This window comes from Onychomys torridus, chromosome 17 (genome assembly GCF_903995425.1).
Source record: "Onychomys torridus chromosome 17, mOncTor1.1, whole genome shotgun sequence".
NCBI lineage: Eukaryota > Metazoa > Chordata > Mammalia > Rodentia > Cricetidae > Onychomys > Onychomys torridus.
In genome coordinates this window covers 1,261,832-1,289,518 of record NC_050459.1, presented here as the reverse complement: position 1 = coordinate 1,289,518, position 27,687 = coordinate 1,261,832, and the positions used below count along the sequence as shown (strand labels likewise).

Below are 27,687 nucleotides of genomic sequence, written 5' to 3'. Positions count from 1 at the left end.
TGCCTTCCTCCCTGAGCCTCTACCAGAGGATTAGCTATCCTAAACTCAGCCCCATCGCAGGCTGGATCACAGAGTTCGGTCTGGAGACTTGGACCTGTCCTAAGCACCTCCCTGTTCAGGCCCCACCTCATCTCAGAAGACCAATCAAAAGCTTCTTCCTCCTATATCCCCACCCCTCGTGACTTTCCCAGGCTGGTGCTTCTTTAGGCCGTCGCAGCTGATGACGCTATCGAGGCGCGACGCGGGAAGGTCACACGGGCTCTTCCAACATGGCGGCGGCAGCTCTGCGGGGCGGCTGGTGCCGCTGTCCGCGGGTGAGCAGACGCGTGGGGCCAGGAGGGCAGAATTAAGGGGTTTAGACACTCAGCTTTCGAGACCTCCTTCTCTTCAGTCCCTGATCTCTCGTGTCTTTCCCTGTGGGTTCCACGGCTGGGTTGGGGTTGGGTCATTGGGTCAGCCGATGCTTGGGCAGGGAGCAGTGAAGAGGGAACGAGGCCTGAGGGCGGGAACCGATTCCCCACCCCTTCCCCGGCAGCAAGCGTCCGTGCGCTGACCTGCCCGGGAACTTGTCACCTCTCACTCTTCCGTGGATCTGATCCCACGTGCACGAGGAGTCCCTGGTGGTTGGGGAGGTGGTTCCCCGGGAAGAAAACATAGCCAGGTGAAAGTTGTTTTCTTTGAAGTGACAGTCACAGTTCGCGTTTGAATGTCCAAATCTCTGCGGAGAGCGTTTCCAAACGCTCAGCGTGGAAGTGCGGGAGATAATTCATGCCCTGGATAAGACCCTTGGCTTAGGTCAATGGCCTTTCATACACACTCACAATTTAGTTTTTTATACTGCTGTTGCTTGGCTCTGTTTCATTAGGGTAAGGAATCTGAAACTCAGAAAGGTTAAGCAACCTGCTCATAGCCCCATAGCTAGTCTAAAGCCCAGATCAGTATGATTCTATCCTGACTGTTAAGAGGAAGGAAAATGTAAAACAATTATTAACACTCACAAGAGCTCTACCTTCAGTAACTATAGGCATACTGACACTTGTACACGCTTGGATCTTGAGAGCTTATTTGGAGGATCTACCTGGAGAGCACAGCAATGAGTATATGCTTGAGCAAAGAAAGGTCATCTGCTTTGACTAAGTGGGCAGCTTCAGGAAGAACACACATGGAGCTGTAAGTGAGGAGGGAAAAAAAAGAGACTAGCTAGCTACATCATATAAATGAACCCTGACAGATAGTGGGGTGACAAATGATGGAGTCTGATCTCCTTCACTTCTCTGCACCTGTATAAGTTTGAGGTGTTACTAGTGATTACACAGCTGGGAAGAAATGGAGAAGAGGAATCCATAAAATGAAAAGTGGTTCTGGTAGGTCATTTAGTTTCAGTGCACACATGCTGGACTCAGCTGCACACAGCTACAAGTTCATCATTTGATAGAAGAAAGGAACTTTCTCATGATGTTACCTCATTCTTTGCCCAGGTGGACTCTGCATTTAGAACCTTTGACCAGGACATTATAAGTTTATTCCATAGTTTTCTCTGGACCAAGAACTTATTGGTTTGTCTATGAAAGTTCATGTCTGTAAATTTTTGGAGATCAGCAGAAGTGGGCTTACCTAAAGATTGGGTTGCACGCTACATTTATACTACTCTCGTTGTTTCCTGGTACCTATCTATCTATGTTCTCCCAAGTTTCAGAGGTGGGAATAGGTCCTGGAGATGCAGATGCAGCATATTCTTTTTCTGCCTAATTCCAATGGCTTCTCAGATTTTACAAAGCCTTCATATTAGCTTATAGCAGGCATGAAGTCAAGGTCAGCAAATGACTCACAGGTGACCTTCAGAGTCACCCATTTTTCTGAATGAATCTTTCTCTTTTCTTAACCAATTAGAGGTGCCTAGGCAGCGGAGTACAGTTTCTCTCCAGCCACAATCTACCACATGGTTCAAGCTACCAGATAAGCCGGCCACGAGGAGAGCTGACACTGGTGAGTGACCCAGGATGCCAACAAGTAGACTCAACAGAGGTCTGGGAAAGGAAAATCATGCCAACACAGTCACTTCAGGAAGAATTCTGTGTTCTGGGCCTTCAGAGGTACAAAGAGCAGCAGACCTTGTTTCTAGATGTCCTCGGATATGCTTGGTCAGCCTCCTATTTTATTTTTTCAGCAACAAGGCACTTTTACTTCATAGAGTAATACATCCAGTTAATTCTGATGGCTAGAAAAAGCATCCTGGGGTTGGGGATTTAGCTCAGTGGTAGAGCACTTGCCTAGCAAGCGCAAGGCCCTGGGTTCGGTCCTCAGCTCTGGGAGAAAAAAAAAAAAAGCATTCTGTATCAACTTACCTTCTTGTCTCTGTCTGTGGGTTCCTCACCAAGCTTGGTTACTTTAAGTACTGGAAAAGAGTCACTCCATCATTCCTTGGGTCTCATTGTGTCCTGGTCACTACTTCTGTTAGTGTGTCATGACTGAGTTGAGGCAGGTAGCCTCAAATATGTATGCTGGCAAGAGCCTCTCAGCTTCTTCCTGATCCTGTCCTGCAGCTATTCTAGGTGTGGGACAGGTCCCAGGAATTCCTTCCCCACTACTATTCTCCCTTGTGGTTGACATGACCCAGGGAGGCAGTCGGCCTTCAACCACTGGGGCAAGCCTAACATGCATCAACCACACATGGCCACTCCCGTTGACACTCTCTTCCTTGTTCCTTACACTGTTTTGTTTTAAAGATAGGAGTCATGTAGCTCAGGCTATCTTCTGTGTAACTGAGAATCGCCTTGAACTCCTTGATCCTCTTGCTTCCCTCTCCTAAGTGCTGTAATTACAGGTCTGCACCACAGTGGCCTTGTTTTGGTATCTCACTTTCGACAGACTTTATCTTTTAGAGCAGTTTTAGCTTTATAGAAAAATTAAACGGGCTGGGAATGTGGCTCAGTTGCCAGAATGCTTTCCTAACATGAATAAAGCCTTAGGTTCTGTCCCCAGCACAGGACACACTAGGCACAGTGGTGAACAATTGTCACCCCAGCATTCTGGGTAGTAGAAGGATCAGGAGTTCATGGTCATCCTTAGCTACTTAGCAAGTTAGAAGCCGATCTAGGCTACATGAGATCCTGTAAGTAATAAATAGATTGGACCAGGCTTCATGGTGCATGCTTTTAATCCTAGCACTCAGGAGGCAGAGGCAGTCGGATCACTAAGTTACTCCACGGAGAGAGTTCCAGAGTTCCAGCCTAGCCAGTGCTACATATGAGACTATCTCAACACCCCACCCCCCCCCCCCCACCCCCACAACAACAAGCAAAATTAACTCATAAAAATTTAACAAAAAGTACAGAGGGTTCTCCCTAGCCACTTTCTCCCCTTTCCTGCTCACAGGTCCCTGTTAGTCATATTTCCCATTGTGGGTGATGTTACAATTGATGAACCAGAGTGAATATATTGTTAAAATCTGAAATCTGGTTATAACAGGTTCATTTTTGTGTTACGCATTTCTGTGAGGTTATATATAACAAGTAGATAAGGATTTGTCTCTCATTGTAGAGAGAATACAGAACAGTTTCACTAACCAGGCATGGTGATAGACATCTGTAACCTTTAGCCCTTGAGAGGTGGAGGCAAGAACATCAGAAGTTCAGCTATATAACAAGTTCAAGACCAGCTCCCAGACCCTATCTTAGAACAAGCCTCTGCATAAACAGTAAGAACGGGGCTGGTGAGATGGCTCAGTGGGTAAAAGTACTTCCTATACAAGCCTCAGGGCTTGAGTTCGGTCCCTGTGACCCATTCACAAGTTTTCCTCCGATTTCCTCCATGCAGAAGCCATGGTCATTGTCATCAGTGTCACTGCCCCAAATGATGCCCTTTGACAACCATTAGTATTTGTACTGTCTCCATGGTTTTGCCATTTTTGGAATGCCATTCTGTTGACTCACAAGGTTTGTGGCCTCTTCATACATCTGTATATCAGTTGGTTAGTTGTATGTAACAATATACCTCCAACCAGGGAATGCACTTACAGCCCAGGAAATGCAGAAGAAACCATGTTCACTGGCTCACTTAGACTAATGCTTAGCCAGGACTCCCTCCCTGCCCAGGGAATGGCGCCATCTACTGTGAGCTGAGCCATCCTACCTTAATTATCAATCAAGGCACCCCCTCCCCCAACAGGCCAATCTGATCCAGACAACCCCTTAGTTTTTCTGGTTACAGTGACAAGTAACTGGTAGCATCTGACACAGTGTTGGTAGTTGCTACACTGTAATTTTAGGGACTAATTAAAGGAAAACAAATTTCTATGTGTTCAGGTGTTTTTGTTTTTGGAGATAAGGTCTTACTTACTATGTAGCCTTGGGTAGCCTGGAACTGGAACTTGTGATGTAGACCAAACTGGTCTCGAACTCAGAGATCCAATCCAGCTTTAACCTCAAAATCTTCATACATCAGCCTCTGTTGTTGTGTTAAATTATTTATTTATTTATTTATTTATTTATTTATTTATTTGCATTTGGAGAACAGTATGTGCCGTGGCATGTGTGTAGAGGTCAGAGGACAACTTCGAGGAATCTGTTCACACCTTCCACTACGTAGGTCTCAGGGATAGGACTTAGGCATCAGTCTCTCTTTTTTTTTAAGATTTATTTATTATGTATACAGAAGAGGGCGCCAGATCTCATTTCAGATGGTTGTGAGCCACCCTGTGGTTGCTGGGAATTGAACTCAGGACCTCGGGAAGAGCAGTTGGTGCTCTTAACCTCTGAGCCATCTCTCTAGCCTGGCACCAGTCTTTGGCGTGCTAGGATTACAGGATGTACGACTACACCTGGTGGCTCGGAAGCGTGTTTGTTTTGTTTGTTTTAAACTATACAATTGAACAAGCCCATTTTCGTGCAAGTGTGTAACTGACCTTTAGCATGTTCCTCCCCCCCCTACTCTTCCTTCTCTTTATTTCTTTATTTTTATTTATTTATGTATCATATATACAGTGTTCTGCCTGCATGTGTCCCTGCAGGCCAGAAGAGGGCGCCAGGTCTCATTACAGATGGTTGTGAGCCACCATGTGGTTGCTGGGAATTGAACTCAGGACCTCTGGAAGAGCAGCCAGTGTTCTTAACTGCTGAGCCATCTCCCCAGCCCACCTTTCTTTTTCTTGAGCCTCTCACTAGTCCCTTTTGTTCCCCAGCTTTGATTGTACTTCCGTATCATCTGTATACATACAACTTGATGTATCTATAAAATCTCATACCCATAACTGAGCAAGTGCACAAGTATTTGTCTGAGTGTAACTTAAATTCACTTAATATGATTATCTCCAATTTTCCAGAAGACCACATAACTTACTTTCTTTCTTTCTTTCTTTCTTTCTTTCTTTCTTTCTTTCTTTCTTTCTTTCTTTCTTTAGGTTTTTTGAGACAGGGTTTCTCTGTGTAACTCTGGGTGTTCTGAAACTTACTTTGTAGACCAGGCTGGCCTTGAACTCAGAGATCTGCCTCCTCTGCCTCCCAGTGCTGAGATTAAAGGCATGCACCACCACACCCAACCATGACTTTATTCTTTATGGCTCAAAACAAAACAAAACAAAACAAAACTCCATCCTCTTTGTGCTTTTCCCTATTGTTGGACACCTAGTTTGGTTCCATATCTTACAAACTGTGACTAGTGTGGTAATAAACATTGGTATATGAGTGTTTATTTTTGACTTGTTGATAACATCAATAGATATGAACCTGTGGACATGTAGGGCTTACTGTGGTAGCTTACCATGGGTATTTCTGTAACTCAAATTTTGTTTAATAAAAGAAACATCTATTCACTGCTAAATACCACTGTTACAGAAGGGAGGAAATCGGGCACCCAGTGGTAACCAGATGTTACCGTGTGTGCCTTTCCAGCTTCTAAACTTTCCTTCTTTTCAATTTTACATTCTTTCTAGACCAAATTCTATTCTTCTGGGAACAGAAAAGGTTTTTTGTCAGGCTTGGTAGATAACATCAAGCAAGAATTAGCCAAAAACAAAGAGATGAAAGAAAGTATAAAAAAGTTCCGAGATGAAGCAAAGAAGTTAGAAGAGTCAGATGCCCTCCAGGAAGCCAGAAGAAAATACGTGAGTCCCTCAGTCCCGTCTTTATTCCCTGGACCAGGGCTGCTGGGGAAGGCGGCCATGTCACAGCGCCGATTCAAAGGTACCAGCACAGGAACAGGCTGCCTAGGCTTCCTGGCCTTGCAGAGTCCTCTGTGGCACTGTGATTAGCCAGTTCAGGAATGGTCATAGAGTTTGCCAAGCCTGTGCATTAGCACGGAAGAGATACTGGATCATCTGCGGCACGGTAGCTAGCACAGCATGGTCATAAAAGTTACCACTTTTGGGAGATATCCAATACATGCCAGATTGACCTGAGCATCTTGTGACTCAAGACAGCTTGGAGCTATAATGCTAATAAGAAGTGGGTCATAGTGCTGGTGTGATTTACTGTTTGCTGCTATCTTCTTCTGTGTGTGTGTGGTATGTGTGCATGTTGTATGTGTGCATGTGCATATTTATACGTGTGAAGGCCCGAGGACAGTGGCAGGTGTCTTTCTTTTGAGATAGGGTCTTTCACTACACCTAGCTGGCCAGCATTGAGCATTAGGGATCCGCCTGTCTCCGATGCCTGACACCATCCCTCCTCTCTCCAGCACTGACTAAGGAGCACATGCCTGCCTCCGCTTTTTGATTTTTACGTATGTTCTGGAGATGAAGGGTGCTCATGCTTGTTTAGCAGGCACTGTGTGCACTGGGCCACCTCTTAGCCTGACTACTCCCTGATGTCTTTTGAACAGCCATCAAGCTCTGGCTGCTGGGCCTGGTCTTAGCATTTTGTACCATGCAAGTGCCCTGTGGGGAGATGCAGTGCCCCTGTCTACCAGTGAACAGCTGAGCCTCAGAGTGCCGTGCCCAGAGCCTGGGTCCCTCTGCATTCTATTCTGTTGATCCCCACCAGTCCCCAGCAAGGCCTTTTCCTTCTATGTATCCCCAAGCTTTTTATTTGGATGACACTCCTTGTGTGGCTTCAGCCTGGTGGAAGGTGGCCTTGTCCCATCAGTAAAGGATGAGTTATCTGGGAACAGAGTAGGCCAGGGACCCAAGATTGAGCTATAGAAGTAAAATGGCATTGCTGAGTAGTGGTTGGCAGGAACATCTCTTTCCAGTCAGAGAAAGACCCAGGGCTTGGAGATTCCATGCTCTGGAGATGGCTGCCAAGTGGTTTGAGGCTGCTGTGCAGTAAGAACACATTCAGGATGGGCATGCATGGGGTTGGAGCCCTTCACAGAGTTTTAGCAGCCAGGAAAATGACCCTGGAGACCTTTGGTTGGATGATCAAGTTCACTGTTGTATCCAGATAAAAAGAGGCAATTCTTTGACCTTAGAAAACCATCGAATCAGAAACTGTGCGTACAAGTGAAGCGATAAAGAAGAAGCTTGGGGAGCTGACGGGAACAGTGAAGGAGGTAAGGCCCAAGGCTGACCTGACAACTGGGGATAAGTGAGAGGCTTCAAGAGTTTAGGGCCCTGAATCCCACTGGCACTCACAAGATGTAAGTGTTTAAGTTAGCCTGGGACGAGAATAGAAGGTAAAGTGGGGATTTCTGTTCTTCAGGGCTGAAAATAGAAGGGAGGAGTGGGGTGGGGGGTGGAGGGGGGACTGTGTAGGCCCCTCCTGGAGCGGCAGCATTCCGTGCTGGCTTAGGCATCCTCTTCTCCCTTCGGCTAATTGTTTCCTCGGAGTCCCTTGGCTGGGAAGTCCCATTCCATTCCTACTCATTCCAGGGAGAATCCTGACCTGCAGGGGTGAAATGCAATATTACTCTCGAGACTGTGTTATAGACCTGTGCGACAGCCTCTCCTCTGTCTCTGTCTCAGTAGAGTCTTGACGAGGTCAGTAAGAGTGACCTTGGCCGGAAGATCAAGGAGGGGGTAGAAGAGGCTGCCAGGACAGCCAAGCAGTCAGCGGAGTCAGTGTCCAAGGGTGGGGAGAAGCTGGGCAAGACGGCAGCCTTCAAAGCCATCTCGCAGGTGAGTGAGCCTGGCCCAGGCCAGGCGTGGGCAGGGACCCCTAGGCTGGTGGCCCTCAGTGACCATGGGCCTGCTCTCCCCTGCAGGGTGTAGAGTCTGTGAAGAAAGAGATTGATGAGAGCGTACTAGGACAGACGGGGCCCTACCGCCGGCCTGAGCGGCTCCGGAAAAGGACGGAGTTTGCTGGAGCCAAGTTCAAAGAAAGCAAAGTGTTCGAGGCTAATGAGTAGGTCTCAGACAGGCCCCTCAGTGGTGCTGGCCACCTGGGTCTGTTTCCAGGGCCCTCTGGGAGGTATCTGTCCAAGTCTGCTTCTCTTCTCGGGGTTCCTGACTCCGTCCAGGGAACTGGGGAATGGGAGAGGGGCGGGGCGGAAGGAGGAAGGAATGGTGGAGTTGAAGCCCCTAGGTGGGAAGCCATCCTCTGCTGCCCTTCCAGTGGTCCCAGGAGCGTGCAGGGCCCTGGGCTCTGCAGCTCACTCTGGCCACCTGCCTTCTCCCCAGGGAAGCGTTAGGGGTTGTGCTCCACAAGGACTCCAAGTGGTACCAGCAGTGGAAGGACTTCAGAGACAACAATGTGGTGTTCAACCGTGAGTGTGGCCAGCCTGCTGGCGCCTGGGCAGCGCAGGGTAGCAGGTACTAGCCAGGTCCTTCACAGAAGGAGAGGTGGGATCACCTGAGGCTGCACACCTCCTTAGGGCCCCCAGCCCATCTAGCTATGGATTCTGTCACTAAGACACTAGGTGATCACCCTCTCAGAGAATAGTTAGGGTGTCAGCAGCCCTGGGATTGACAGAGGTGGTGGGACTGGTCTTCACTTTTCAGCCAGGCACAAGATTTCTCCAGCAGCTGAGCAGGAGAGCCACTGGCTACATACCTTTGTTCCTTCTCCTGTGAGGACTACTAGAGGCCTGTGTTTCCTTTGTAGTGGAGGCAACAGCCTGCAGGGGTGGCATCCCAAATTTTGCACAGCCCCTTGGGGGCTGTAGCTGAGTTTCTGCATTTTTACAGGTAGGTGGATAGCTAGTCCACATGCTAAGATGAGGAAGGTTGAGGCCCACAGATGGCTTGCCTAGATCTGACCCTTGTCGGGAAGGGGAGTCTTGCAGGGAGTTTCCAGGAACTGGAGTCAGGGCATGTTACCAGGAAGGGCCCTCCTCTAAGTCCTGTGCGTCCTCCATAGGCTTCTTTGAGATGAAGATGAAGTATGATGAGAGTGACAATGTTCTCATCCGGGCATCCCGGGCCTTAACCGACAAAGTCACTGACGTGCTGGGTGAGTGTGGCTTCAGGACCATCCTGTCTGCCGTGGCTGCAGCCAGGGGTGGAAGGTAGGCCCTAACCTGAGGGCTCATTTCCCTGCAGGTGGCCTTTTCTCAAAGACAGAAATGTCAGAGGTGCTCACAGAGATCCTGAGAGTGGACCCAACCTTTGACAAGGACCGCTTTCTTCGCCAGTGTGAGAGTGACATCATCCCCAACATCCTAGAGGTGCGAGCCATGCTGTGACGTGGTGGGGCCCTGGCCTGCTGGACCCTTCTCCACTGAGTCTAGATTACCTCAGGGGAACCAAGTTGCTCAGGCTGTTTTCTGAGCAGATGCTTTGCTCCCAGGCTGTTTACCTGACTGCTGCTGCACCTTAGGTTATGTCTCTTAACTTTCCCCACCTACAGAAGCCTGTGCCCTACCTATGACAGGGCTCTCCAAAGAGGGCACTAGCCCTCAATCTGTGCTCTGCGCTGGCTCCACTGATGCTCCAGGATGGGTTTCTCTCTGTCTTTGTGATCTGACAGTCATGTCTCTTGTCCCTGGCTCTGCACTGTGCCTTCTGAGACAGTTTTCCTGGAGCCATCTGGGGACAGCCCAAGGGCCCTGGCTTTTTGGGCATCAGGGAGAAGCAGACAGCCATTGCATTTTTGTTCAGACCCCGGGTGCCCTGGCCAGACCAGGCTGAGGTCTGGAGCCACTGTCTCTGGCCGTCCTGACATTCATACTCAATTGCTCTTGCCTCTTTGGTTTGTAAGCCAGGAGGTCATGTCTTGTTCAAGTCACAATGTATTGGCTGTCTGTCTTTACCTCTTGGAAGCACCCAGAATATGGCAGGATCTGGGGCAGCCCTACAGGAAAGCCCACCAACCCCAGGCCTTACTCTTTCCACTCCCTCCATGTGCTCCATCCTCTCCTCTCCGCCATTTCTCAGCTCCTTCTCACTCTGGGCAGAACTGGGAGGAGGTGGGAAGGGAGCGAGAGATCACCAAGAACAGCGGGTGTTACTTACCCAGGCAGCCTCTCGGGGATGTGCCCCAGCCGATTCTTGCTTTCTCTCTGGGCACCTCCCTCCCCCTCCTCAGCAGAACTAGCCCTAGTTTATGTGGCTATGTCATCTGCTTCCCTCTGCAGCCAAAGCCTGGTCTTCAGGGAAGTAGAGTTGGAAGACAGCTCCGCCACTGTGAAGGTTCCCCTGCTCTCCCTGCATTTCCTTGTCCTGCACCCAGAAGACCAGAACTCTGAACATTAATGCAGGGACTTGCCCCCTCCCACCCAGGACATCCACAGCTGCCTGCCACCAGCTGCCTGACCCAGCCTCCCTCTCTTCCTCAGGCCTAAGCGAATGGGCAGGAGTCCAAGGGTCTCTGGGAAAGGCTGCTGCCAGAGACTGTTCTCAAGCATTCTGCTGCAAAACCCACTCACCTTCTCATGCTTGTTTTCCCCTTTCCCTCTTTAGGCCATGATTTCTGGGGAGCTTGACATTCTCAAAGACTGGTGCTACGAAGCTGTGAGTTCTGCTTTTCTCATTTTAGCCAAACGGCAAAGCAAAGCAAAAAAAAAAAAAAAAGAGTCAGAAGGGCTGGGGATACCTCAGGCCAGACATTTTCCTAGCCTGTCGTCTTGGGTTCTATCCCCGGCACTGCACACATAAATAAATAAGTAATATAGAAGTCTGCTTGGGTGGCTCTGACCTATGTCCAGTGGGAGAGAGGTCCTTGTGTCTGATGTACTTGGTTCCCACAGAGCCCAACAGCCCATCCATCTCTCCTTCCTTCTGTGTGTGATGCACAGGAACCCACAGGTCAGGCACTGAGTCTTCAGCTGCAAGCTAGAAATGTCAGAAATGATCCCTTCTCTGTTTGGTGCCCAATGCAAAGCCTAATCCACAACTGCCAGTCTCCTTGCTCCCCTTTCTCCACCTGAACCTTCTGACCCTCATCATAAACTAATTTTAGTTATGGGTAGTCTGGTTTTTTATGTAGTTGGTACTGAGGCTTCGTGAATACATGAAGCAAGGTTTACTATTGAACTATATCTTCAGCTTTGTAAATTGATGGGGTAAGTGTCATGTGGCATATGTATTTGTGTATGGAGTGTATGTGTGTGTGTGTGTGTGTGTGTGTGTGTGTGTGTGTGTGTGTGCGCGCGCGCATTTATCTGGGCACATGTATCTGGAGGCTTAAAGATTGGTGAAGGTTGATGACAGTCGTTCACCACCTTGTACAGAAGCAGAGTCTTCCATGAGTGCAGAGCTTGCTGTTTCAGCTGGCCTAGCTAGGCAGCTTGTCCAGGGACTCCCTGTTCCTACCTATTGGGCTCTGGACTTAGACAGCCTCCACCCCTGTCCATCTTTTATGTGGGTTCTTGGGACCCAGACTCCACTTCTCAGGCTTGCACAGAAAGCGCTTTACCATTTGAGCCGTCTCCCCAGCACCCATAAACTAATTTTGATTAAAGAGAATTACAAAAATGATTTATGCCATGGATTGATGTGAGATTTCCAGGCTGGCCTGTTGTCTCTTTTCTGTCCTGGTTCAAGTGGCTTTGACCAGGACCCCATGTAAGATGGCCTGGAATGTGTAGGTTGGGGGCCTCAAGTTCAGAAAGAGAATAGAAGAGGTCACTTGAATGTTTGAAATTCCCCTGGCACTCCTGATCCCCACACGATGCCCCTCGTGATTGTGAGAGTTAATTGTGACTACTGAAGTATAATGTGTCCCAGCAGGTCCTCCCTCTAATAAGATAATGTAACACAGATCAAAACAGAAGGATGGTTAGACTTCCCGCCCGAGGACGGACACTGTGTCCTGATGCTGCTTCCCGGAGTCAGGGCTCAGAATCCCAGGGTCACTGTCAGAGCAGGCTGTGGGGAGGCCAGCTTCTTTCCCAGGAGCACATGTCGTCTGCTCACTCCTGGCAGCCTCCTGTCCCCATGGAACTCTTGCTCAGGCCACCTCACCTCACCCTGCTGGCTTCTGGCTGTCTCTCCAGGCAGGGTGGTGGGGTTTTAGTTTTGTTTTGTTTCCTTCAGCTTCTTTGTGTGAAGCAATCTAGGGACCTTTTTTTGGCTCATCCTATTCTGCACCCAGCTCACAAACAGCTTGGGAAGAGCAGAGATTTGTCAGGTTTTCTTTTGAAATACTCCCCTGCATTGTGACTAAGCCAGCAGGCATTTGTGAGAGGGGCTGGAGTCAGTTGGCGCCCTCCTCCCCCTCCTTGTCTCCCTCCTCCTTTGGAACCACAAAGCTGTGGCTGATCCTCTACCCAAGAATGGCTTAGTACCCCCTAGAACACAGCTGAAGTTCTAGTTGCTTCCAATGAGGTGTTTTTAAAATGTTATCTTAAAGAAGTCCATGGCTCTGCAGGGGTGTAGCTCTGTTTTTATAGTGCTGGCCTAACATGCCGGAAGCCCTGGGTTTGACACTCCACACTGCATACACTGGGTGATGGAGACACGCTTACCATCCCACTACTGGGATGGTCCGAGTCATCTTTTGCTACATAGAATTCAAGGCTATCTTGGGCTCTATAAAACTCATCTCTATAGCAACAAACAGCAGAAACCCACCAGGTGGGGTTGGCACTGGTGTGTGTGTGTGTGTGTGTGTGTGTGTGTGTGTGTGTGTGTGTGTGAGAGAGAGAGAGAGAGAGAGAGAGAGAGAGAGAGAGAGAGAGATGTATATGTGTACTTGTGCCGTGATGCATTTGTAGAGGTCAGAGAACAGTCTCAAGCGTTGATCCTTATCTTCCATCTTGTGTGGGACAGGGTCTCTTGTTCACCACTGTGTGTACACCAGGCTAGCTATCCCAAGAGCTTCCAGAGATGTCTCCTGGCCCCATCTCCTATCTCACTGCAGGAATGCTGGGGTTCCAGACAAGTGCTGCTGTGCCCAACTTTACATGGGTCACAGAGATTTGAACTCATATCTGTGCAGCATGTGCTCCATCCACTGAGCACTTCCCCAGCCCGGCACTGCCACTCATTTCCCCCCCCCATCCCCCGCCCCCCCTTAAGTAGATGCCTGCAAAGCATTGTTCTAACCTCGTTGCCTCCAAGCTCAGTATAACTGCTCTCCAGATGTGGTGAAATGTCCCTGGGGCTCTGGGGCAGTGGAGAGTGGCACCTCAGGTGTCCTGTGAGGCCACTCAAGTAGTAAGTTCCAGAGCAGCCCACAGATTGGGACAAATCCTAGAAAAGACATCTGATTCCAGGCCAGGATTCTAGGGGAGGTGAATCTGGGAGCAGCAGAGATCGGCCAAGAGTCCACCCGCTTACCCTGGGAGTGTCCTTTGGATGAGGCTGTGGAATTACCTACTACACTGATTAATACCGCTCCCACTTTGGAATATGGCTATTTCCATAATGAGAAGCAAGTTCTGGCCAGCAAAGAGTGGCATCTTTCTGGGCTTGGACTTGTTCTCTTGGCTTCTGCCCCTCCAACTTGTGAGGCATGTGAACATGGAACCACCTCTGGGTGTGTTCCAGCCTCCATCGGGGACTGACTACATGGCCCTGTTGCCTCTCATTGCAGACCTACAGCCAGCTGGCTCACCCTATCCAGCAAGCCAAGGCTCTGGGCCTCCAGTTCCACTCCCGAATCCTGGACATCAGCAATGTGGACGTAAGTCATCCAAGGAAAGGGGTGGTCAGAGTGAAGCCCTGGCTGATATAACCAGTTGAATGGGGCCAGGCCTGCTGGTTCCCACTACTCAAGGCAGGAAGCTCTTGAGTTCAAGGCTTGGGCTACACAGTGAGTTCCAGGCTAATCTGGGTAATAATGACACTATTTTGAAGAAAAAGTAAAAAGAGGCCTAGGATATAGCTCAGTGGTAAGAGTTCTGGCCTAGCATATGTAAGACCCTGGGGTTGGATTCCTATACAACAACAAAACAAAAACGTATGGCCTGCTTCATGAAGCTTTTCATGTTTCTGTGGTTGGAGTACAAGTGATTCCCAGCTAAATGATGTGTCTTAAAGTAGTTGATGTTTGGTTGGTTTGCAGGGGGTCTGAAGGGGCTAGGGACCGAATCAAGGGCCTTGCCTATATATAGTAGGAAGTGCTCTATCAGTGAGCTATATTTTGGCCCTTTTTGTGTCTGTCTGTCTCTCTCTCTCAAGACAGGGTAGCACTCTGTAGCCCTAGCTGGCCTGGAACTTATCATAGACCGGGCTGACCTCAAACTCCCACTCATTGCTTCTGTTTCCTAAGTGTTTGGATGAAAGGCTTGGGCCACCATGCTAGAGGTTTTGTTTGTTTTCTTTTGTTTTTAACTTCTTGATGGTGCAAAAGTGATTATTTGCATAGTAGTGAATTTGGTTGAAACCATACTTCAGATTTTACTAAAAATTCTGTCAGGTCTGAGAAGATGGCTCCATGGGTAAGAGCACTTGGTGTAAAAGCAAGAGATGTTGAGTTTAAAAAGCCAGGCTTGGCTATTCATGCTTATAACCCCAAACATTTAGGTGGAAACAAGCAGGTCCTGGGAGATTCCTGGCCAGCCAGCCTGGCTGAGATGTTGAATGTAAGGTTCAGTAAGAGCCCCCATCTCAAAAACAAGATGGAAGGCAATAGAGGAAGATCCTGTTACCCTCCTCTGGTCTTTATTTGTGTGCACATATTAGCACACATACTACTCATATACAAATGACAAATAAAAAGGAAAATTCTATGCAGTGAACCAGACATGGTTGCACACATCATAATTCCAGCACTCTGGAAATAGTTCAAGGACAGTAAGGGCTAAATAATTAAACCGTATTTAAAAAAAAAATCCATATAACAGCTTTATTATAAAATAGGTTTGTTGATTGGATGTTATAGTTCTAGCATTTGAAGGCCGAGGCAGTGGAATTCAGGGCCATTTATAACTATTGAGTGAGTTCGAGACCAGCCTGGGTTACTCAGGTTGTGTCAAAATCAAAATGGGCTTTGTATTAGATAATTTTGCTCATGTGAAGACCAATTTACTTGCTAGGATGCATATTACATCTGGTATTTTAGTGAGTTTTCAATATTTTCTGTTTGGGGGGAATTGTAGACAGGATTTCTCTGTGTAGCTCTGGCTGTCCTGGAACTCACTCTGTAGACCAGGCTGGTCTTGAACTCACAGAAACCTGCCTGCCTCTGCCTCCCAAGTGCTGGGATTAAAGGCGTGCACCACCGTCAAGCCTATTCAATGATATTTTCAAGTGAATTTATCAGGATGCCCCTCATCCTACGCCCAGGAGCACCCATGCTGTTGGGCCCCTGGTGAGCGCTGCCAAGGCCTCAGTGCCCTTGAGCCCCACTGCAGTGGCACTTCCGCCTCTGCAGCATGGCCTAGCAGGCAGTTGAGCTTCAGTCACAGACTTCTTCCCTGATGGGAGCTGCAGGCAAAGCAGAGCCAACTTCTTGCCCCCCCCCACCCTCACCCCCAGTCTGGGAACAGGGAAGTCCCACAGTGAAGGCCTGGTATTGTCTATCAGAAGGAACCCAAAGTGGCGGAGTAGTACCATGTTTCTATCAGGGCAAGGTGTCAGGCCTCTTTCCTATAGGGTGTGGCTTTGGGGCTTTTCATCTCCAGGGTAGCGGGAGGGGTATGCTATTCTGAGGCCCATGCTTCTGTATTGCCTGCAGCTGGCCATGGGCAAGATGATGGAGCAGGGCCCTGTGCTGATCGTCACCTTTCAGGCTCAGTTGGTGATGGTGATCAAGAACCCCAAAGGCGAGGTGGTTGAGGGTGACCCGGTGAGTGGGGATTGAGGGAATGGAGGTTTGGGACAGCTTCTCACACAGAAAGCCCTATGCATACCTGCCCAGCATAGACCCCAGCTTGGAGCCAGGAGGGTTCTGGAATTGAAGAGAAACAACTAGGAGTTAGGACCTTTTTGAAGTCAGAGGATCCACCATCTTGTCTGAGCAGTGGCCAGAGCCAACAGCCCCAGGCACCCCTCCTTGGCCCCTCCCAGAGTCTTCCTTCTCCCTCAGAAACCTCCTCTCTACACCCACCAAGCCTGGCCCTCACTCTGCCGGGTCTCCACAGGACAAGGTGCTACGCATGATGTACGTGTGGGCACTCTGCAGAGACCAGGAAGAGCTCAACCCCTATGCTGCCTGGCGCCTCCTGGACATCTCAGCTTCCAGCACAGAACAGATACTCTGAGGGCAACGATGGAGTCTAGGCAGCTGAGGAGCTAGACCATCGTGGGACAGACAGTCTCCACGAGGCAGCTTGGCACGAGACTATGTGTGGCCCCTGCCACAAGTTCTTCAGGGCAGCCATGAAACCAGCTGGACAACAAACGGGATGGAGGTGCCTCGCAGGGTTGGGATGTTCCCCAGAATGCCACGGGGGCTGGTAGTGTCAAGAGGCCCCAGCCCAGGAACTCCTGTGGGCGGTGAGGTGAGGCCTGGCCTGCTGTTCTAAGTAGTCCACTGGCATTGCCTGCCAGGCCACTCACTTTAGGTCCTTTTTTTTTTTTTTTTTTTTTAAATCAATGCTCTTACTTCCTGTATATAAGCCTAAGATCTGGACATAATAAAACACCAAAGCACAGAAGAGCCATTTGAACAGTCTGAAGTGTCATCTCTGCTGGGAAGGCTGGGACCGAGGGCTTGTCATAGAGACCTTCAAGGTCAGGGGAGGATTGTAGCCAGGTAGGGTGCCGCCCTCTTCTGGGGAGAATAACCACCCTAGCTATCTGGGGTATCTGTTGAATTGGGGGTTGCCTGAGACTGAGCAGCTTAAACTCTAATGGCCGGTGCCTGGAGGGGCATCGGGATCCTCCTAAAACAGAGATGAGGAAGAGGGGTCAGCCTGGAAGAATAGAGGTACAGACACGGAGGTCAGGGTGAGGCTTCCGTGGTGGGGGTTAGCAACTACCCACGCCCTGGTGAGGTCCTGGGTGCTCTGGGAGTTGGAGCTGGGGCTGTCTCTGCGGGCACCAGTGGTGGGTAGGTCCAGTCTCCCGGTAGGCAGGCCGGGGCGGGGTCACAAGCCCAGGCACTGCTCCCAGCACAGCTTCCACCCTCGCGGCCCCGCCCCCGTCGCCATGGGAACAGCCGCGGCGGCCCGGCTGGCGCGCGTCTCTCCTTCCTCCCTCGGTCTCCACCGCTCCAGGGGCGGGTGGGGTGGGCTGAGCCGGGGCTGCCACAGCCTCCGCCACTACCGCCGCCACCCCGGGAAGACCAGAGCAGAGCAGCGCACGAGTCCCGGGAGAGAGAGGGGCTGCGGGGCGGCCGGTCCCCGTCTAGGACCAAGGGTGAGGGGGGCGCGCTGTGACTGGGGAGGCGGCGACGGGTGGGGGAGGGGGTCTTGGGCCGCGGAGAACAAAGGAAGCGGGATGGGGACCAGTTTAAACCGTGCAGCTCGGGTCCCCGGCCCAGCGCGTTCGCACCTGTTGTGCGCGGGCCGGGCGGATCTGAGTAGCCCTATCCTGGCTCTCAGCGACCCCACCTGCCAGCACTGCTAGAGTTGGGTACCCTCGTGGCTGTGGCGGCGGAGCACACAGGCTGGGCATGGGCGTAGCCCGGAGACGGCAGCACGGACAGGGACGATGTTGAGGATACTGCAAAGGGGCGACTCCAGAAGGGGTGGAGAGAGGTGCAGGGAGGGCGTAGCCTCATCCCGGCGGACCCCGGGGTGGGCACCCCTCTCTCCGCAGGGCGCGCGGCGATGTGAGCGATGAGCGCGGCGTGGACACTGTCACCGGAGCCGCTGCCGCCGTCGACGGGGCCCCCGGTGGGCGCGGGCCTGGACGTCGAGCAACGCACTGTGTTCGCCTTCGTGCTCTGCCTGCTCGTGGTGTTGGTTCTGTTGATGGTGCGCTGTGTGCGCATACTGCTAGACCCCTATAGCCGCATGCCCGCCTCGTCCTGGACCGACCACAAGGAGGCGCTCGAACGAGGGCAGTTCGACTACGCGTTGGTGTGAGGGGGCACCTGGTCCCGGGCCGGTCCTCTGATCCCGAGAGGGCCGGCCCGGTGGAGGAATGCCACAAGCCTGGACTGCCCTCAGTATTGTACCCCAGATGCCCTAGCCCGAAGTTGAAGGCGCTCGGAGAAATCCAGTCCTTACCCCCTTAGCCGCCCATCTCCCTTCCTGGCCGGGCCAGAACCCCACCTGGTGCCTTTATCTGCCCTGTCCCCTTCTCCCTGCACACTCATCCTCACTGCTGTTCCCTAAACTCTGTATCCCTAGTGGGCGAATCATCCCGCACCAACCTCAACCTTCCCCAGCTACCAGGCATGAGTGTTACATCCTTTCCTGGGACTCCTCTATGCCCTTCTTCTTTCCCCTACTGTGATCATCACCAATGTCAAGGCGCTCCTTGAGTTCTGGCCCTGGCGGGCAGGCTCTCTTCAGCTCACTATGGACGCTGCCTACCTACAATGCATGGTACAGCCTGCCCCAGAGACAGACCCCGAAACCCCACCATGGCTGCTGCTGTGTAGAGAATGTCTGGCACTTTATGCAGGAGGAGTACAAGCAGGCCTATGCCAGCCCCAGCCCCAGCCCAGGTTAGAGTGCCTTTCCTCTGCCTCCTGTTTCCCAACTCCATGTCCCCACAATCCTCCCTCGCCTATTCACTCCTCCCTGCTTCTGAATGATGGAGATGATAATAAAAGCTACTATTGAGCGCTTACTGCATGCCAAGCAGAGTGCTGAGTTAGCCAGTCCTGTGCTTAGCCTCTTTGCTTCCGGGAATTTGTGAGAAAGAGCCCAGCCCCTGTTAGGATCCCCATTCTCCAGGCCAGGGGACTGCAGTCCAAGCTGCTAGAACGACTTGCCACAAGCCATTGACCTGAAATTAGAAGCCAGATCTGCTGTTTTAACTGCTGCCTAGTCCTGCAGATACCCAGTTTCATACACAACCTTTCAGTAGCTTTGGAGGTGTGTGTGTGGGGGGGGCTAACAGTCATCTCCATCCCCCTAGCTCATGGCATAGTTGAGACACCCACACACACACATTCTTTCCCCCTTGACCCAGGGAGTCACTGGGGACTATGGGGAGCTAGGATGGGGTACCACCAGCTATTCTGGAGGTTGTTTTCCAAACACCAAACTGCTGAGCCTGAGCCCCACCATCCAGTGTGCCTCAGAACCTGTGGGTTTGGCTTTGTGGGCCTGTGACCATGGAGTGGGCTGGCTAGGCTCCATAGTCTGCCTGGGAGATGTGTTGTGAGCCTCAGGGAGCCGTGTGCAATGTGTGTGGGGAGAATTGAGCCTTTCTATAAAAGGAAAGCCAGGCGAAGGCACAGCTCAGGGAACAGAAATTTTACTCACTCTCAGACAACTCGTTAGGCTTGGGGGAGGGTGCTGTCATGGCAGGGCACCTAGCTCCCCCAAAAGAGGCCTAGCTTCCCGGGCATGTCCTGTACTTTATACTCACAGGGCGGTTGGAGCTTATGGTAGGAAGCCCAACAGCAAAAGGCAAATGTGGGGTCTTGGGGTTCAGCTACGACTCCAGCCACTCCCCTCCCCAGCTCTGTAACCCACACTATCCTAAAGCCCCTCCAGTTCTGCCTCCCTTCATTTCTAAGGGTGGCTGAGGCGCCAAGGCCACTTGAAGGGGCTTTCCCTTCTCCCTCCACCTCTCTGCTAGTCCCCCAGAGGAATCCACCTCTTCCCTCCCTGGAACCAGGGCTTTGCTCCATCTGGCTGGCCACACTGCCAGCTTCAGACATCTGTAGCTCTATCATTGTTTTGCTCTGATACGTTGACCCTACTGTCCCACATGAGACCAGCCAGCCAGCTTTCCTTTCGTCAAAAGCCGCCTACCTCCATGCAGTCACCAAGGAGCTCTTTATGGCCAAACTAAGGCCGCTCTAGATAATAGCTTTTTAAAATTATTGTATGTTTGTGTGCATGGTGTGGGTGTCCATGCGATAGCATGTGCGTTCAGACAACTTTCAGGAACTGTTTTCTTCACCTTTACAGGAAGGAGTTCAAGAGGTTAATCTCAGATCGCCAGGCTGCACACCAAGCATCTTACCCTAGGAGCTCACCATCCCAGGCGCCAGTTTTGCTAGGGACAGCACCCTCTTCCCTGGCGTCTTGCTCCGGCTCCCAAACTGTCATTTCAGAGCCCCTTCTCCCATTTTTGTCACGAGGAAAGGAGCACAGTTAGCTGCTTCGATTTCTTTATTGAAAGTTACAGGACACCCCGAAAAGAGTGCAGAGGACTGTACGGTGGTCAGTTGAGCTAGGAGATTCTAAATGCAAGCACAGACTCAGGAGGGCATATACAGGAAACAGATGATGATGCTGTTATGGTACCCACAGCAGAGAACAAGGCACAACTGGGCTAGGGAAGCCAGCCCCGTCCGTCTGTCTGTCTGTCTGTCTGTCTGTCTGTCTGTCTAGGAATTCTGCCTGTGTGCGGAGTTCTATATCTCCATTCATTACAACTGTACTTCCCTTTCTGAGGCAGCATCTGAAGATGCTGGACACCATGTCAGGGACTTCCACAATCACCTCCCTGGCCACCCAGTAAGTGGTGTTGGACTGAAGTTCCAGGCAGAAGTCAGCATATCTGGTCTTCTGTATTCCTCACCTCGCAGGGGCGGGAACCTGGCCCAAAAGCTCCAGGGGTACCAGGAATGGGTTCAATGGGCAGACCCCAACTTCTTGCCAGGCCGGCCTCTGTTCTAAGGGCTCAGAAGCTTGAGGACTGGCGTGGTCAGGCTCCTCTGGCCCCTTGGAACCAGTCCCTCCATCTTCATTCCCAGGCCTGGGGCTCTGCCCACTAGGGAGAGAGGTCTGGGGGGCCGTGAGCTGAGCATATGTTTTGGTCATATGTTCCACCAGGGCTGTGCAAGGCAGGTGGGACAGTTCCTCTGGAAGTGCCACGAGCAGGTCGAGGACCACAGCTGACTCTGACAGAGGCAAAGGGAAGGGTGAGAGGACACGGTTTGACTCTGCACCCCAGCTCCCCTCCCCCACTACGACCCCTCTCCTCCCCAGCTCCTCTTACCAGCTGCTGAGAGCTCAGGGCCATGGCCATTTCTAGAGGAGAAGGACAGATACTTGTAGATCTTCTCAAAGTCCACGACGAAGTCTTGCTCTGTGGAGGGGCCAGCCAGGGCTTTGGTTGGGGCATCAGAGACCGTAACCACAGAGGCAAGGCCAGAGGCCTCAGGGTTGTCATCAGAAGCCTTAGGGGCCGGAGCAGAGGCCTCAGGAGTGGAGTCGGCAGTCCCAGGGCCAGGCCCAGAAGCTTCAGGGACAGGATTCTTCTGCTCTCCTTGGGTACTCAAGAACAGCAATGGCTTTCCACAGGCCTTTGTAGGCTTTGCTGGCTTGGAGTGCAGGAGGCTGATGGGTTCTGCAGCAGCAATGGTGAGCACCTAACCGAGAAGGAAGGGGACGTCTTTCATCTTCTGTTGCCCTGCTGGGCCTAAAGACCTCCACCTCCACCCACTCACCAAATCCTCCTTGCCATTCTGAAGGTGACCCACACAAGAGATGCCCTTAGACACCATGACTCCAGCATCGATGCCTCACTGGAGTCACTGGTTTGGCAACAGAAAAGGGCCAGAATCCAGAGCTACATCATTTTTCTTTTTTTCCTTTCCTTTTCTTCTTTTTCTTTTTTCTTTTTTTTTTTTTTTTTTTGGTTTTTCGAGACAGGGTTTCTCTGTGTAGCTTTGAGCCTTTCCTGGAACTCACTTGGTAGCCCATGCTGGCCTTGAACTCACAGAGATCCACCTGGCTCTGCCTCCCAAGTGCTGGGATAAAAGGCGTGCGCCACCACTGCCCGGCCCAGAGCTACATTTTTCTTTACTTTTGTTTTTGGGTAGGGGCAGGAGAGGCCTGGAACTCACTGGCAAGTCTCTTCTTCAAATTTGGAGATTATATACAACACCATTGCCTGACTAAACCCAGTGGCTTTCTATCACTGGGCCATACCCACTCATGTCCTGTAATAAATACCCTTGACGTGCCAAGGGTCAGTGGGTGTACCTGGGAGAAAGCTGCAGTCAGGGCTCCCTCCATTGGGCCTGTTAGTTTCTCAGCAAGATCCATCCACACCTGGGTGAAGCCAGCAGGTACATGGTTAGTCTAGGGCACAGACCCCAGGAGTCTCCCAAGCTTTGCCCTTCCTTGGATTCCTCTGACCAGGTTATCCTTCCTCCTTCAGGAGCCAGCCTAGGGCGGCCCTCACCTCGATAGGGGCTGGGAGCTGTGCTTCTTGACGCCTTGGACTCTCTGTGCCTCCTGGGTGCATCTTCCGAATGGCCTCACGGACCACTCGACCTTTGAGCTGCTGGATAAATCGGCAGATCTGGGAAGGAGGACACGGTTTCTATGAGCTCAGAAATACAGACAAGACTAAAGTCTACTGCCTTGCTTGTTTCAGGGACTGCTGCTGCTCCCCATCCCGGTGCCCAGTGTTGCACATTCCCGAAACTGCTGGGACTCAAGCCAAGGACCCAGTGTGTGACCAGCTATCTAATGAAAATGTAAATGCCAGGCCTGTTCTTGCTCCTCCCCGGGGGGTTTTGGCTTGCTCATTAGAGAATTAACCTATTCACTTCCACTCCACCCCATCTCCAGGATCTCACTTCATACTAACTTTGGTTCTGTCCAACTTTTTTGTTTGGTTGATTTATATAGCTCTGGCAGTGCTCTCTAAATAGTGCTGGCTGTCCTGGAACTATGTAGACTGGGCTAGCCTTGAACTAGTGCTGGGATCCTGAGTGCTGGGATCAAGGGCATATATGCCACCACTATCAACTCCACCCAGCCTCACTTCCACTCACCTCCACTCTGCTCAATCGCGCCTTTGATTTCTCCGGCCCACACTCCTCTCCACGGCCTTACCCACAGACTCACTCCATCCACTGCTCTCGCCCCACTCCCAAGTTTACCCACTCACGCACTACCTCTTCATGCTCCACTTTTGTTTTGTTTGTTTTTCAAGACAGGGTTTCTCTGAGTAGCCTTGGCTGTCCTGGAGCTAGCTCTGGAGACCAGGCTCGAACTCGGAGATCCGAGTGCCTCCGCCTCCGGAGTGCCGGGATTAAAGGCGTGCGCCGCCGCCGCCACCCAGCAGCTCCTTTAGGTCTCACTTACAGACAGACCCACAATCTAGCAGCGTGCCCTCTCGGCCCCGCCCCTAAGCTCCCGGACCCCAGCTTCTCCAAGGCCTTCCCCTAAGCTTCATTGTGGCCCCGCCCTAAACAGCCAGGTCGGCTCCAAAGCTCCACCTTAACCCCGCCCTAAGCTCCGCCTCCGCCCCAGCGCCCCACCCACTCGGCCCGCTCCGGCTCGGCCAGGCCGTGCCCCCCGCCCCCAGCCCGGGACGCCACCTCGGCTTCACTGCGGCCCCGCAGCTCCTGGGCCAGCTCCGCGGCGTCTGGCTCCGGCTGTCCCCGCCGAGCCTGAAGAAGTCTCAGTAGATTCCGCATCTCGCGGGGGCTCCAAGCCGTGGGGCCGGTAGCCTCACCCACGTAGCGGGCCGGGACCTTCCGCCGTCGCTGCGGCGGCTTCATGCCGGAGCGCTGACGGTCTCTTCCCTAGCGGGCGGGACTACGGAGGCTCTGAAGGTCTGAAAAAGCACTACGCGGACGACGGAGTGGGGCGTGGCTCTGGAGGAGTTGCTGAGACTGAGGCTGGCGGAGGATCCTCGAGTTTTATCTGCGTTTTATGTCACTCATGAGCTGGAGCCAAAACTTGAGACCCCATGTTCCTGAGCCAACTCATGAAACCCGTACCGTGTGCTTCCCTTTTCGCAGAGAAGTGGGCAGCTGCCCTAAAAATCCTGGGCTCGACATTTGTGAGACAGGGTCTCCCTATGTATCCCTGCTGGTCTGGAGCTGGATATGTAGACCAGGCTGGCCTCAAACTCTCGGAGATCCTCCCGAACGGTGGATTTAAAGGCATACACCTCTACACCTGGCTCACTTGCTGTTCTTGTAGATGACACGATGCCCTCTTCTGATCTCCTCAAGCACCAGGCGTGCATGTTGGTGCACATACATACATGCAGGCAACACACACACATAAATCTAAACAAACAAACCCTGGCTTGCCGGAAGTGGTGACTACTAGTCCCAGCATTTGGGGGACTGAGACAGAAAGACTACTGAGTTCAAGGTTAGCCTGGGCTACATAGTGAAAGCCTAGCTTGAGAGAATAACAGGTCTGGATTATGGGGGTAGACAGCCCTGGGGACTTTGGCGAAGGTGGTTTCGTATTGCTGAGCCTCGGTTTCCTCACTGGTAAACTAAACCTGGAAGTTCTATTGTTGCTTAAGTGCAGAGGAGGAGGAGTTTTGGTAGGAGGGGTTCAAGAGTCCTGAAAGAAGGCAGGGTCTGCAGATGGGTGAGCTGCGGTGTTGGAGTGGAGGAAGAAAGCAGGACTCAGCTTAAACTTAAGCTGGCCAGGCTGGGTGTAATTTTCCGGTCCAGGCAAAGGGCCCCCGACTCTCGCTGGGTATATGTGTTCATCGGGGTTGGAGTCGTGCCCTCCAATCTGTCTTTCCCAGCCACGAATCTTCCAATTTCTGGTTCCCAGGCACGGCCTGGAGCTCCCTTTCCTGCCCTCCCCGCCACCCCGAGCTTGGGAGCTCATTAACTCCACTAGAAGTTAGCAGGCAGGTAAGACATTTATTTTGAACCAGGGGAGCACGGACAAGGTGGGAGGGAGGAGAGATGTGTAGGAGTCCTCCCAAAGGGTTCTGAATCCATGGCTGGATGCATCGCAGGACCTCACTGGGTTGTGCCATCTCTAGAGAGGAGGTGGCAGAGGCTCACCAGGTCACGTTTTCCCAGCAGGCATTGGCTTCCTCCATCAATCTATGCACCTGTGTGAGACTAGGAACTGTGTCTAAATCCCTAGCATTTACCTGGTGCCTGTTCAAATCTTAAGAACCCCATTTCTTCACTGCTGGTGACCCCATCCCCCAAATTCTATTTCCAGCTCCCCCTTTGACAAGTCACTTAACCTCATAAAAGTGCCTCATTTTTTAAAAAAATCTCTAATGGACATTATAAAAGTAGCTGCCTGAAGGTTGTTCAAAAAAATTAATAAACATACCAACTACTTGGAGCCCAATGGGTAAACTCTATGAAGGATCTTTACCACCGCCTCCTTCGCACCCTGTACTTACCTGCCTACTAGGGCCTCTGGATCTGGGGGCCGCTGGGCGAAGCTCTAGGAGGCTGGCCGCGGGCTGGAGGTGCTGAAAGAAGAAGCTGGCTAGAATAGGGGATGCCTGTGCACTGCGCCAGGGTAAGCGCGCCCCCTGGTGGGAGCTGCAGCAGTGTACTAGCCCCGAGGGCCGGATCCCAGAAAGTTCAGCATGATGGGGCACCTAGAGGGAGCGGGGCCAACGTGGGGGAGGAATGGAGAACAGGCTTTCTGGACCTGTGGAAATAGGTGTTGGGTTCTGGCGGGACAGAAGTCGGTACCTGAGTGCGCGCAGACGAGACCGAGCCCAGCGGCCAGCGCAGCACCCAGCACGAACGCGGCCAACACCAACGCCACCACCGGCGCGGGCTCCAGGGCTGCAGCGGCTGGAGCGGGCGGCTCTGGACGCACGGCCCTGCCTGGGAGGCTCTTGGACGGCCCTGTGGGGGTGTGTGCAAGGCTGAGACCAGGCCCTGGACCTGGTTGTATTATCCACCCGAGTTCCAGGGCTGCTTGTGAGCTTACTAGGGGGTGGACGAGGTACTGTGACCACGATAGGCTGCGTCAGAGTGTGCAGGTGGGGGCTGTCGGTACCATGGCTCTCACCGCTGCCCGAGCATGCCTCACCTTGAGGCAGACACTGGGTTGGGAGGGAAGAAACCAGACATCAGGTCCCCCAGAGCTCCTAAAATGGACTTAAACTTCCAGCTTTCCACTAGAGCTAAGAAGTCACAGGACTCCTGGGCACAACCCCTACGCAGAGAAGTGGTTTCAGCCCTAGAACGCCCAATATGCCAGCCTCTGGGTCCCAAGTGAGACACCCAAATCAGTTTGGACGTGTCACAGTTTTCTGCATCCAGTCTTCCAGCCCTCAAAGAACGTTAGATTCCCACCCAAGGCTCCCGGAGCCTAATGCTCTGCATTTCCTGTCTCCTGGAGAATCCTTGTGCAGGTAGATCCATGAGGGGTAGCTCTGTACTCAGTACCCATCCTAAGAGGAACCCAGACCATAAAGCACTCTGCTTCCCTCGGCTGCCAGAGACGCTTGTGGCTAGCTACAGAGAATCTTCCGTGGGTGCTCAGATCACTGCTTCTGCCAGCGCACCTGCGATGGTGGCGATGGCGGGGTAAGAGGCGTCGTCGGTGTCTGGTGGATAGCTCGGTGGCGGTGGCTGCGACGGCAGCGGCTTATCTGGCAGTGCAGGAACTGCACTGAGGCGTTGAATACCGGGCGCAGGCGGAAGCTGAAGCGTGTGGGGCGAGCAGCATCCGGGTGTGGAGGTGGTGAGAAGTTGACAGAGGCGTCAGCAGGGCAGCCCCCACGCAGAAGCACCAGAGCAGGCCCCAGGGCCGGGCGTGAGGAAGGTGTTACTGAGCAGCGGTGCAGGGCCAGGTCCCATCTCGGTGAAGGACGGGCCAGGGCTGCCTGAGGAACCAAGGCGCCATCAAGGTCGACCGGTCCCCATTTCTCCCCACCCACCCTCGGTGTTTCAGGCGCCCGCACCTGCACAAACACATGGCTGTCGGCCGGAACCTCCAGTGGCCCAGTGCGGCGAGGGAATGAATCCTCTGTGTCTGATAAATCCAGACTGAAAAGGGGTCTGCGCAGCCAGGGGCCAGGCGCCCCAGGGAATGGGGGTGCTGAAACGGAGCACAGAGTAAGGAGGACGCATTCCTTCTAGGGGAAGGCCTCCACCTCCAGCCCTTGCCTCTCTTGGAAAAGGGACACATTACAGATGGTCTTTTTACCCTTGCTCAGCTGTGTGCCAAACTCTCTCCAGGTTAATACTATGTATGCCCTAATGACATCACTGCCTAGTAGTCAAAACCTGCACAAAGCTGGGCTCCCTCCTCCCACCTCTTTTGCCACCTGCAGACCAGGGGAAGGGATTTGGGGATACACCCTTGTTCAGCAGGGCAAGATCAAGACAGGGTACTCTGCTCCATCTAGGTTGCTCTAAGTCTTAGAGCAAGAGTCTTAATCTTAAAGTCTAAGAGATCCATTACGACCTACTGGCCACTAAGGAGAGGTAGGGGGCTGACTGACATCTGTTGTAGTCAGGAGGGCGCCCTCCCTAGAAGGCAGATCCATGGTCCAGCCAGGCAACTGGAATGGGAATTTCTGTTCAACAGAGATCCAAGGCCCCAGACAAATAAAGGACAGTGCCAACAGGTGATGGTGGATGATCTCTTATTTTGTGTGCATCCAGGCTTGCACTTATGTGCACACTAAAACGGTCTATACAGGTTGATCTC

General features: G+C 52.1%; 4 protein-coding genes across 4 annotated transcripts; 2 read left to right on the top strand and 2 right to left on the bottom strand.

Annotated features, from left to right (window-relative positions):
- The first annotated feature begins 230 nt into the window (after window positions 1–230).
- On the top strand, window positions 231–16,858 carry Timm44 (translocase of inner mitochondrial membrane 44). The gene is made up of 13 exons (XM_036166768.1): window positions 231–314; window positions 1,891–1,986; window positions 5,930–6,100; window positions 7,405–7,485; window positions 7,901–8,050; window positions 8,137–8,276; window positions 8,552–8,637; window positions 9,231–9,323; window positions 9,413–9,537; window positions 10,772–10,822; window positions 13,848–13,937; window positions 15,933–16,043; window positions 16,339–16,858. The coding sequence occupies exons 1-13, from the start codon at window positions 270–272 to the stop codon at window positions 16,456–16,458; spliced, it is 1,359 nt and encodes a 452-aa protein (XP_036022661.1). The 5' UTR covers window positions 231–269; the 3' UTR covers window positions 16,459–16,858.
- Window positions 16,859–17,354: 496 nt separating this feature from the next.
- On the top strand, window positions 17,355–18,971 carry Ctxn1 (cortexin 1). The gene is made up of 2 exons (XM_036166507.1): window positions 17,355–17,557; window positions 17,960–18,971. The coding sequence occupies exon 2, from the start codon at window positions 17,980–17,982 to the stop codon at window positions 18,226–18,228; it is 249 nt and encodes an 82-aa protein (XP_036022400.1). The 5' UTR covers window positions 17,355–17,557; window positions 17,960–17,979; the 3' UTR covers window positions 18,229–18,971.
- Window positions 18,972–20,421: 1,450 nt separating this feature from the next.
- Window positions 20,422–23,829, bottom strand: Snapc2 (small nuclear RNA activating complex polypeptide 2). Its single transcript, XM_036166486.1, has 5 exons — window positions 23,610–23,829; window positions 22,463–22,582; window positions 22,261–22,329; window positions 21,272–21,644; window positions 20,422–21,173 (listed from the first exon to the last, which is right to left on the bottom strand). The coding sequence occupies exons 1-5, from the start codon at window positions 23,790–23,792 to the stop codon at window positions 20,848–20,850; spliced, it is 1,071 nt and encodes a 356-aa protein (XP_036022379.1). The 5' UTR covers window positions 23,793–23,829; the 3' UTR covers window positions 20,422–20,847.
- A 1,096-nt stretch (window positions 23,830–24,925) lies between these two features.
- On the bottom strand, window positions 24,926–27,523 carry Tgfbr3l (transforming growth factor beta receptor 3 like). The gene is made up of 6 exons (XM_036166869.1): window positions 27,479–27,523; window positions 26,936–27,109; window positions 26,537–26,857; window positions 25,957–26,071; window positions 25,713–25,871; window positions 24,926–25,483 (listed from the first exon to the last, which is right to left on the bottom strand). The coding sequence occupies exons 1-6, from the start codon at window positions 27,521–27,523 to the stop codon at window positions 25,419–25,421; spliced, it is 879 nt and encodes a 292-aa protein (XP_036022762.1). The 3' UTR covers window positions 24,926–25,418.
- Between the last annotated feature and the right edge of the window lie 164 nt (window positions 27,524–27,687).